General features: G+C 41.3%; 1 protein-coding gene across 1 annotated transcript in view; it reads right to left on the bottom strand.

Moving 5' to 3' along the window:
• The window catches only part of FAM13A (family with sequence similarity 13 member A), a 341,975-nt gene that overhangs the window by 5,555 nt on the left and 324,574 nt on the right, over positions 1-11,846 (bottom strand). The window contains 4 exon segments of the mRNA XM_043572193.1: positions 1,520-1,621; positions 2,165-2,361; positions 7,682-7,765; positions 9,920-10,015. Of these exon segments, the coding sequence (XP_043428128.1) occupies positions 1,520-1,621; positions 2,165-2,361; positions 7,682-7,765; positions 9,920-10,015 (479 nt within the window).

Below are 11,846 nucleotides of genomic sequence, written 5' to 3'. Positions count from 1 at the left end.
AAAATTAAAAAAAAATATAAGAAAGATAGCATGGGGCTTATATAATTTTGCTCAATGAACTGAAAGTTCATTGATTCATGCCCTGCCATGTTCAAGAAAAGGGCTCTAGATGGCTTCTCAGAAGGCAATGAAAGGAATAGCCATCTAAGAGTTGACTTCGCCCTGCTCTTTGAGGGGCTTCACTGTCCTCAGATATGAAATAATGGGACCAGATTTAATGATATCTGAAGTCAGAGTTTTAAACCTGTATGATAATGCACCTGGCTGGCTCAGTTGGAAGAGCATGGGGGGTCTCAGTCTCAGGGTCATGAGTTTGAGCCCAACACTGGGTGTAGAAATTACATACATACATACATAAAAACTTGTATGATTATTATAAATTCCCATTAACTATACTTGCTTAAAACCTGTGAAGTTTACATAATTTTATATAGCTCCTCAACAGGATATCTGCATAAAGTGACTATAATTACATGGAAAAAAGATAAACAGACAAACCAAAAATATGTTCAGAAAGAAGAATGGAAAAAACATTAATTCTGGTTTATCATCAGTTATTATTTTGCATATTATTTCTTTTGTCTGCTTGTCTATGTTTTCTAAATATCATACAATGCATGGAGAAAGAAAAACAAGTATTTATGTATAAAAATTCATAGATCCAAATCAGGGACGCTAAAAATACAAAATTTATATGATAAACTGAAATGACCTGGAATACATTTTAAATGCCAAAATTGATGTTTACAGTGCTTTTATTTCCAAACACTTTTGAGAAGGATGAAAGGGGATCTTTTAAAGGGAAACTATATTTATATTGCTTAAATACTTTGGATTAAAATAAAATCATTTTAAAATGTTAAAACTGAACTTCCATGTAAGAGAGGCAAATAAATCCATTCCCTGTCCTTCCCAGTCTCAGGCTGTGACCTGAGTAAGAGCTGTCTGTGGTCACTAGCAAACAGGGGATGCTATTCCTTAGCACAATGCTCTACAAGGCTGATTATAACATGTCTTGAAACTCACCAGAGAAAGGCATACTGTCAGTCTCAGGGACTTACAGCTTCTTGTCTATTTTTCATTCAAACCTGACAACAATCACCTTTGCTTTTAAAATAAGCCTAAAAACACCAAGGTTTAGAATTGCCCTTTCCTTATTTCTCCTTCTAGTTTATGAAGACAAAACCAAACCCAAACCAAAAACCAGTGCTGTCAACTGGAAACTTAGCTTCAAGCTGCTCTTTTTAGATTAGAATTTGATGTGACAGGTTTTATAGATGTTAGCTGAATTTACATCAGTCTTGGATACTATTCAAGGAGCATTTCTTGCTGAAGGATCATACAAACCTCACCATCTCACCGTAAACTGCCAGGGGTCCTGGGCGCAAACCAAGGGACTAGGTTACAGAGAAGAGGCAGAGGGCTTCCCACCTTTGGAGCACTGCATAAATCTGACAGGAGCAAAAGAGGGATGTGTGTGTGGAGGGGGAGAAGTGAGGGGAAAGGAAGCATGCACTACCTTCCATTTTGTCTGAAAAAATTGTCTTCAAAATCACGAAGTTTCTTTCGAATCCTTTTCTTTTGTTCTCTCATTTCCTGAAGATGTTCTAAGAGTTCCGGTCTGAGAGAGACAGAAAAATTTCAAGAAAATTGGGTTAAATTGGAATTGTTATAGATATAATGAATGTGCAATTTGACAGGGGTTGTGGAGAAGTGGGGGGAAGCATGGAAATGCAAAATCTGTTAAGGGAGCTGAGGGTCAGCAGAAATGGCGGTTTCCTATCCCCTGAACCAGATAGAGCTCCCCAGACTCCCGCAAAGCTCCCGCTACTTATGAAGTCTTAGTGCCCATGGCACTTTATCACATTTTGTTTTGAAAGAAAGATCTGTGCTTGGTACATGTTAAATGATGAGTTGAAAAACACAGAACCACAGAGTGCCATTCTAGAGCCCCGATTGTTGAAGTAAGATCTTGCATGCTGTCTCAAATAACGTGCAATGGAGAATAATACAAATGCTGAGCTGGAAGTAAAAGAAAACAACTCACCATTCTATTTACACAGATGTACCCCAGGACAACTTATTTAAATACAAAGGCTAAAATATTTAAAAATGGTATTCTCATCAACACATTTCAACACCACCATCAAAATGACATACATACATTGAAGCAGCATGGAGGTTTGAAAGCCCGGTGTCTTGGCTGCATTTTGATGGTATTTTATCATCCATTGGGGAAATAAACCCATCAGCATCATCTTCAAATTGGTCCAGGAAGCAACGTGCACTGAAATCGGTTTTCAGAGTGACTGTGAAGTCTGGCTTTGTGTTGCTGTCATCTTCTGAGCCCTCATCTTCTTCCTGGAGATGTAAAACAACCCCAATAAAAATCTGGTTACTTTTCCTGGCACTCTTTCATTGTAAGTATCGTGTAACGACCATTTAATTATCCAGACAGCATATAGTTTCTTCTGTATCTACATTTAGCAACACATATGCACATTATCAATATATAAAATATATAACTGAGCATCTATATGAACACAATAAATAACACAAACACTAAACACGGCCACTCAGTAGGGGGAAAAACTATAAAACTATAAAAACTAGTGTACGGCACAATTAACACTTGTCAAGACTGAGGATATGAAGGAACCACCATTGTAATTTATACCGTAAATCAACTGCAGTTAAAAAAATCTAAAAATCCCCAGCTCTGTGATAACACATAACAAAATCCACCACCAGCAGTCAGTGCATTAAGGATTCCTTTAGTTGTGGACCTCAGAAAATGTGTTTTTTATTAAGCTATGAACATCTTGAGAAATTAAACAATACAGCCTTTCTAAGAGTTGAGATTAAAACATATTTTGTGGTTGCTTGATGCACACAATTTTAAGAAAGTTTTGAAAAGATCAAACCATTTATGTTCTCATCATTGGGGTCATAAACTCAAGTATTTTTTTCAAGGAGCTTCCAAGGGACGCGGCTGTATTTTTTAGCATCCAAGATTCTCAGAAAAGCATGATATTCTCTGTCTGTCTTGGCAATGCAATTAGAAAAACAATGAAGTCAAATCACAGCTTCTTAGTGCCAATTTAAGGCTATGTAAATCTAAGGATGAAATGATATCAGTCTAAGTGAAAGATTTTAAAAGAAGTAATTTACTGCCAAAATGTACAGTCAGACCAGAAGAGGATATCCTAAGATCTGAAAAATTTAAAAAGTGGTTAAGAGCACAGATACGTGAACAACAGCAAGTACAACATCGGCGGTTCGAGTTGAACCAGGTGACTTCAGTGCAATCCAGCAAATTAATCGCAGGAGGTGGGAGTAGTTACCATTGGTGGTCAAAGTATGCAAACTGCCAGGGGTGGATTTCCTTACCATAAAGTTTGGTATGTTTCTAATACTGCCTCTGAGGAGAAATAATGTGAATAAACAAATAAACAGGAAACACAAAAACAAAAAAAGGACTATTGCACAACTATGATGAAAGTACTGCTCTGAAGGCACGAAGATAAAACTGGTCAAAACTAGGTAGCTCTCTCAGATTCCCTTCTGCTGTGACGTCAAATCTTCAATCTCTTTGCTTAGAGATTGCTTAGAAGTAAATGCCTCATTATTAATTTTTAAAAATTGAAATTATTAAAGAAGATTTTAAATTTATAGTGTCAAAGTGACTTTAAAACTAATAATTTTAAAGTTTCTCTTTTTTTGTGAAAGGAAGTTAACAATTCTCACCTATGTAGTTTTTAGAATTAATGGAGATAACGTATGGACCTCACAAGCTACATGGGGCACAGAGGCAGTGCAGATCAACCTCCTGCCCCCATCCCCTGCTCTCCTGGATGAGGAAGGACCAGGTGGAACTACTGGACAGAAAACTCCACTGAGGCGAGGATTTGAGCCTGTCTGTTCACTGCTGTTCCTAGAGCCTAGCCAATGCCTGCATATCATAGGTGCTTAATTAATGTCTGTCAAACAGTCTAGTAATTCAGTTTTAAAAGAAAAATACAAATTACTGGAGGAGAGTATAGCCTTGTAGCCCAAGGAAGGTAAGAAATAAAAGTCAGGTGTTTTGGCCTAATCAATTACATCCCAAGGCCCTAAGAGAACTTAAAAAGGTGAGAACGTGTCTTGCACACAGTGGGAACTCAAAGCATTTAAAGAGGAAGCTGAAAAGATCTATTCTCAGTAAAGCTGTGAAAATCATAGGGGGGGGGGGGGAAAGAAATGATAAACCTAGATCTTCAAATTATAAGACCATAGGGTCCTTGTGCACATTGGGTAGATTCTAGAAGTTATCAATACTAGATAACATCTGAACGACTGAAAAAGAATCCATGATCAACAGTGACCCCTTTAGGAAAACCATTTTTCCTTTATTGACAGGACTGGCATAATATTTGGATTTCAATAATTAATGAGGTGAGCTGATCTACGAAAGGAGAGCTGATTATGAAAATTGATGCAGGGTGATGATGCAGGGTGGCATGAATCTGGAGGGAAGTCTATAACAGGTCCTTTGCCGGACCCAGCCTTACTCAGTATTTATCAATCACTTGGATAAAGATGCAAAAGGCATATTCACAGAATGCATAGAGAATACAAAGTAGGGAGGGATATCTGATATGTTGGAATAAAATGTCTAGATTTAATCAGTTTCACAAGGCTGGTATATAGAAGTGTGATAAGTAACTAATTGAAAAAATTCAAGGTGGTACAATTTAGGTTAGAAAATAAAAGATGGACACGTAAATGACAAGCAATCCAAGGAAAAGCAAGCTGGGGACTGCATAAATCAGCAGTGAGATAGGGCTGTGGGCAGTGGTTCTCAACTGGGGGTCACTTTGACCCTAGTGGACCTTTGGCAAAGTCTGGAGACATTTTGGGAAGGGGGTGGAAGTAGTGCACGACTGGCATCTGGTGGATGGAGGCCAGCCCCCAACGACAACAAGTTATCTGGCCCCAAAAGTCTGCAGTGTGGAAGCTGAATGCACGTGCCCCAGAAAGAGTACAGCGAATTCACAATACATTGATGGTCATGTAGGCATAGAATTGTAGGACGAACGGCCCTGGCCGTCCAGATAAAGATCAGGATCAGTCCTTGCTCCACTGTCTTGCTGGCTAAATCATATCTAAAATAATGTTCAGTTCTGGGTATCAGTGAGTCCGAGGGCTCTAGGTAAACTGGTATGTGTGTATACAGCAGAACCGGTGGGTGGCTGGGAGGTGACCCATATCACATGAGGAACAGGAAGAAGAACTTGGAGAAAAAACTTCCATAGGCTGTGGGTGAGAGCAGACAGGGGAGGTGACAGTAAAGCATGAAGGGCTCTCAAAGAAGAAGCAGTTATGCTCGTTCCATATTGTTCCAGAAGGCAACACTAAGCCTATTAAGTAGAAAGTCATACATTAATAATAACCAAGAATATTATAATTTTAAGTCATTTTTATAGCTATCAAAGTTATTATATTCTGAAATTTCACATTACATAATTATTATTTTTTAGTATTTCAATAATGATAATTATAAAACTAACACTATAAAATCACTTTTTAGCTAATATTGGAGCTTAGCCCATGGAATGAGTGACCTTACTTCTCCATGGTTGTAAACTTTTCAAGATTCAGGATGGAATCACTTCTTAGAGATAGTGTCTCTAGTCTGTCAGATAACTTTTAAATGAAATTCTTATGTTGGGAAGGAGAACTGACTAGACTATCTCTAGGATTTTTGGGCTAGAAGATGTTGGGCTCCAGAACTTGAGCTGGCTCTTTGTCATACACAGCTGGTTTCCTACCATTTAAAACCAGGGGTGGTTTTTAAGGAAACCACGTCGATACAATCTTCTGATCTGCACCCATATCAAATTCTAAATTATATCAGAATTGTCAAGAATTAGTACAATCCAAACACATGCTAATAATTTGGGCCAGTTGGAACAAAATGAACTGAAAGACAACACTATTTACAAAAGCAATGTAAGCACTGCAAAATTATCTGAAATTCTGACCACCACATGGGCCAGGAGAAGAGCCATGGCCAAATTATACTTGTGAAAAAGATAAACTAAGCCAAACAAGAAGATTTGGGAGACCGTCATCATTGATATATCTTCCATTTGTTGAGTGAGGCAATTATTAACTGTCATATTTTTGATGTATTAAAGAACACATTTTTATCTAGTAACAGTTCTGTGGTGTGCTTCCAAGAGAATTTCTAATTTTCATACACACAACTGCCCAAATTTATTCAGTGATGGTGATTTCATTCTTGTGTGAAATTACCAGACAAAATTTGTCTTCTTTCATCAACATCAAATCTTATTGTAAGAAAATAGCTCCAATGTTTAAAATATAATATAGCATATTTGCCTAAATTTTATGTTTAGAGCATTTTCATAAAACAAGGTCTATTTAAAATAATATGAATAGTGAGCACAATCATTGCCTAATACCTTCAAATTAGGTCCATGAAGTATTTAATTAAGGCCCCCAAGAAGTAAGAAAAGGAATAGAATAAATAAGAGAGAAGATGGTGTGACTTCTGGTACCTTCCTTCTGTCATAATGATGAGGACCAGGTAAGACAATGGAGCAGTTCTCAACTGGTGTCCCTCATGGGAACGAGGCCCTCATATTCTGTAATAACCTTTCCTGACTACAGTAAATAAATGACCACCTCAGGCCTGGAACTTTCACAGAAATATGACAAGTGAAACTCCTGAAACTCACTTCTGCTTTGGGTTTGACATTCCTTTCCATCTTAAACAATTGCTAAAATACAATCACAGGTTTAAAAAAACAAAAACAAAAACAAAACTGAATCTGACTTTTCATCTCTAGAGCCCTGTAGAAGGCAGTTCAGTTCGTTCCAGTTATCTGGAAACAAAACCAGGAAAGAGGCTGATCCTGGTCCAGGCCAGTTGGGTCCCTACAGAGATGTACAGACCCGCGAGCACAGAGTGTACTCCCTCTCCAGCAAAAGCGGCCGCTGAAGACAAGGATTACCTGCATAAACTCCATAATTACTATGGGGGCAGAAAACAGAGCATATACTCCAGTGACTGCTGGCAATCGTACTATATTCCCAGATCAAGAGCAGATTTTACAATCAGCCCCGAGGACTAAATGTGTTTGGGGAAAGTAAAAAAGAAGGAAGGGTGGGTGAAAGTGTGCCAGCAAGCTGTCAAAGACAAGGAAGATATCGGTCTATAAAACGATAGATTTTGTTGCATGCTATATGTATTGCCCCAGTTGATTTTGGGTTTTCTAGTAACTCAGTAAATAAGATTTCTGTGGAAGTTACCCAATGAGTTAATTAAAAAGGATTCTGGAATACAGAAAATCCATTCCAAAGAGAGGAAAAACAAAACTAAAAAATATTGTGAGCCCGCCCCCCCCCCCAAATCCCCGAAAAGCAAAATAAAAACAAAACAAACAACAAATAAGACACCAAAACAAGCAGGGGAATGAGATGCAATAAAGGAAATCAGCTCGACCACAGTATCAGTAAGAGATCACAGGCGGTTCTGGGCACTACTGATTTTGAGGGCACACTAAAGGAAGCCACCACCGAGGGCCCAAGCATGACCTCATTGCATCCACAAGAGGAAGGGAGGCCAGGAAAGCGATGCAGATTCAGCACGAGGTGAGCAGCGGGAGGTCCTCACCTTTATCTCCTTGAAGAAGGAAGCAGTTTCGCCCTCAATAATTGGCTGCAGCAAAGGGCTTCTCCGCTTGCTGGAGGGGGATCCCTGCGACAGGCAGTGACAGTTGGTTACACTGCGAACCCCTCTCCCTTTCCCGCCAGGCCTCTGTTTCCTCTGAATCACTAGGGTTTATTACTGCCTTCGAATTATATACTCTAAACCCTCCCCACCAAAAATTCCCAGGAAAACCAGAAACAACCAAAGTTCTCGTCCAAGTTGGTGCTTCACTCCAGAGCCCACAACCCAAACCAAGGAGGCCACGTTAGAGCAAGAATAGCATGTGAGTATGTGAACTGAACGCAGAACAAACCTGAGGAGGAATGTGTGCTCCTCACTCTCTCTGCTGCCTGATCGCAATAGGTACAGGAACCCTAGAACTGTTACAAGCTTCAAGTAGAACAACATAGGCCCCTCAGGTGATTCAAAGGTTGTGTGACTTCCCTGTTGTACACTCACCTTATTTAGGGACACTTACTTAGGGGCACTAAGGGCTCCTAACTGGAGAATGAAAGAACTCCTTAGACTTAATCCTTTCACTGGTTAGTTTACTAATTTATTCCACAAAAAATTCCTAGAAAAGTAGCTTTCTTCTAATGTACCTGCCTAAAGTCTCTGGAACCTCATTCCTATGAACAAGTACACTGTCAGAAGAAATACAAAGATCATATCTCAGGCTTAGAAATAAACAAGGAGGGTGGGCGCCTGGGTGGCTGAGTCAGTAGGGGGTGCCTGGGCAGCTCAGTTGGTTAAGCGTCTGACTTTGGCTCAGGTCATCTTGAGGTTCACGAGTTCAAGCCCCATGTCGGGTTCTGTGCTGACAGCTCAGAGCCTGGAGCCTCCTTCAGACTGCTTCAGATTCTGTGTCTCCTCCCTCTCTGCCCCTTCTCCACTCATGGGTTCTCTCTCAAAAATAATGAACATTAAGAAAAATTTTTAAAAAGAAATAAACAGGGAAGGTGCCTGGCTCAGTCGGCAGAGTGTGCGGCTCTTGATCTCAGGGTTGTGAGTTCGAGTTCTATGTTGGGTGCAGAGATTACTTAAAAATAAAATATTTAAAAAAAAGAAAGAAAAAAACAAGGAGATTTACTTTTGTAAAAAAATTATTTTAGAGAGAGAGAGGGGCTGCATGAGTGGGGGGGGGGAGAGGGGGAGGGAGAGAGAGGGAGAGAGAGACGGAGAGAGAGAGGGAGAGAGAGAGGGAGAGAGAGAGGGAGAGAGAGAGAGAGACACAGAGAGAGAATCCCAAGCAGGCTTCATACTCAGGGTGGAGTCCAATGTGGGGCTCAATCCCACAACTCTGGGATCATGACCCGAGATGAAATCAAGAGTGAGATGCTGAACAGACTGAGCCACCCAGGCACTCCTAAACAAAGAGGTTTAAAGCAGGAATGGAAGAGAGGCAGCTAATGTAAGCATGCATTTTAATAACAACATAAAAGCAAGGCCATGTCTGATTGAAACGTTTAAAAGCCATCAGGGGAAGCCCCTAATATTCCTGGAGAGGAGAGCACTGGGACAGAGGCAAGTGATACCCCAAGAGAAGGACAGGGCATTAACACTCACGCATAAGCTGGGTGGAAAAGCCAAGACTGGAATATGGGAGGAGGGCTAGCTGGCCAGCACCTGACAGGCCTTTCCAGAGCTGACAGCAAGTTTCCCGTCCCTTCTTTGGCCAAAAGCCGTTATGCGTAAGTCAGAGGATGGTGGTCTCCTTCCCTTTTCTTCTACCTCACGCTTGTCTGCAGCCTCCAAAAAAAGGAGGCTCTCTTGAGTTCCTTAGAGGATTTCTCCCTGGATAGGATTCCCAAGGGGGCTATCCCTCGCTTGGAGGGAGAGAGATGATTATTAACAGTGGGCCCTTGGGACTAGCGAAACCACAGGCCTGTCCTGCTGGCACTCTGTCTCTGAGGAAAGGGGTAGGCGGTCCACCCAGCATGAGTCAGATCGATGTATACGTCAAAGCATGCTGCCCAAAAGAAAACAAAACTCTATCAGCTTCACATTTGGTCATTTTTGGCAAATGTAGCCTCGGTAGTCTCTGATAAATCCTTCACTCCTCAAGCTTATGAACCATAAATATTAATGACAGGTTTTAACTATGAAAGACTACTCTTTAATAAGAAGGCAGGTTAGGGCTCTCTTAATAGAGCCAGGGCCCATTCCAGCAGGCAATCAACCACAGAAAGGCGCCGTACTCACAATGATGGGTATGGTGTTGGCTCTGGACAGGATCTGTTTGACCAGCCGGTATCTGTCATACAGCGGCTTCATGACCTGACGTTCGTTCTTGGTTACCTGAAAGCAAGAGCGACACAGCTGAGAAGCCTGCCTCTGGTGGTCAGGCTGTCAGCAGCTCAAGCTCAGGGCCTGGGGGAAATACAGATGATTCAACTCCGCTCTCGCCATTCTTGCAAAATGTACTTAAACTGATAATATTTTTCAGCCAGTGAATGTTTAAAATATTGACTTTAGTTGCAGACCTTTGGAAATCAGCAGCATTGCTTTTCCTCAATCAAAGCTATGACCAGAATTCCCAGGTGATTCGGGTTCAGGGAAGAAGAAAGCATGTATTTCTATAATACTTACGGTGCGACTCTGTAATCCATTTTTTTTGTTTTTACATGTTTCTCTCCCCATGAAGTTGTTCTTAAGGACAAGGTTCTGGCGAACAGTAGGTATTCAAGGAACATCTGCTGCAAGACTGCATGGACTGACTCCTCCCCATAGCCCTAAAATCTGGCAGGGTGCTCACAAATGTTTAAAGAACAGCCCCTTCAGGCAGTGGCGGGGGGGGGGGTGCGGATGACACCCAACTCCCTGGGGTTTGGTACTAGAAGCCTTTCTTTCTTTTTTTTTTTTTAATTTTTTTTCAACGTTTATTTATTTTTGGGACAGAGAGAGACAGAGCATGAACGGGGGAGGGGCAGAGAGAGAGGGAGACACAGAATCGGAAACAGGCTCCAGGCTCTGAGCCATCAGCCCAGAGCCTGACGTGGGGCTCGAACTCCCGGACCGCGAGATCGTGACCTGGCTGAAGTTGGATGCTTAACCGACTGCGCCAGCCAGGCGCCCCTAGAAGCCTTTCATCATTTGCTGCTTCTCCTCTCCTGTCACACCTCAAGCTTCAGAGATAAACTAGGCTGTCTCCTACCTCTCCGCCTGGTCCTGTATGCCCTGCAAAGGCTGCCTCCCTGCTTCTTGGTTTGGCAGTTTCCAGATCAAGAGCCACCTCCCCCGTGCAGCATCTTCCAACATCCCCCATTCTGGGACACTTGCTCACTCACCTGTGTGTCACCTACTGCACCCTGTGTATACTTTGTAACTTCACACATGCTGTGCTAAAGACTGAATGTGCATGTCTCTGCCAACCTCCTTTACTGAAACATAATCCCCCATGTAATGGCATTAAGCAGTTGGGACATTTGGAGGTGATTAGGTAAGGGTGGAACCCTCATGAATGGGATTAGTGCCCTTAAAAAAGAGAGCTCCCTTGCCCCGTCTTCTAAGTGAGGACAGTAAGAGAATGGCTGTTGGTGAAACCAGGAAAGAGCCCTCACCAGACACTGAATCTAACAGTGCCTTGATCTTGGACTTCCCAGCCTCTACAACTGTGAGAAATAAACTTTTGTTGTTTATAAGGCACTCGTCTATGGTATTTTGTTAGAGCAGATCTGTGGATGACACATTTTATACCCTATAGTAACTATGTGTTGGCACATCTGTCTCCTTTTTAAGACTGTAAGGCCCTTGAGAGCAGGTGTTTGTGTTTTGTATCCCTGGAAACTATGTCAGTGCCTGACATAACGGAAATATTACATGAATATCTGCAAAATGAGTGAACATTTAAAACATAAATATGTATGCAAAATGTATAGGTATGTATGCAGTTCACTTGTTTACTGAAATGGCCAAAGGGATTAACTATCTTTGTTTTGAGTTTGCTATTTGTCTTCTGTGCTTTATTTCGGTGCACACATAAGGAATGAGTTACAGCAGTAAGGAAGGGCAAATAGCATTAGCTGTGACCATTTCTCTAATGGGCCTTTTGGGCCTCCAGCTTTGAAGACAACTGTGGATTATGCATGAATGGGTCACTCCTTTGTAACCTTTTATTTTTGCCTTTCTC

Source organism: Prionailurus bengalensis, chromosome B1, assembly GCF_016509475.1.
Source record: "Prionailurus bengalensis isolate Pbe53 chromosome B1, Fcat_Pben_1.1_paternal_pri, whole genome shotgun sequence".
In the NCBI taxonomy this organism is placed as follows: domain Eukaryota; kingdom Metazoa; phylum Chordata; class Mammalia; order Carnivora; family Felidae; genus Prionailurus; species Prionailurus bengalensis.
This window is presented reverse-complemented; position numbering and strand designations above follow the sequence as displayed.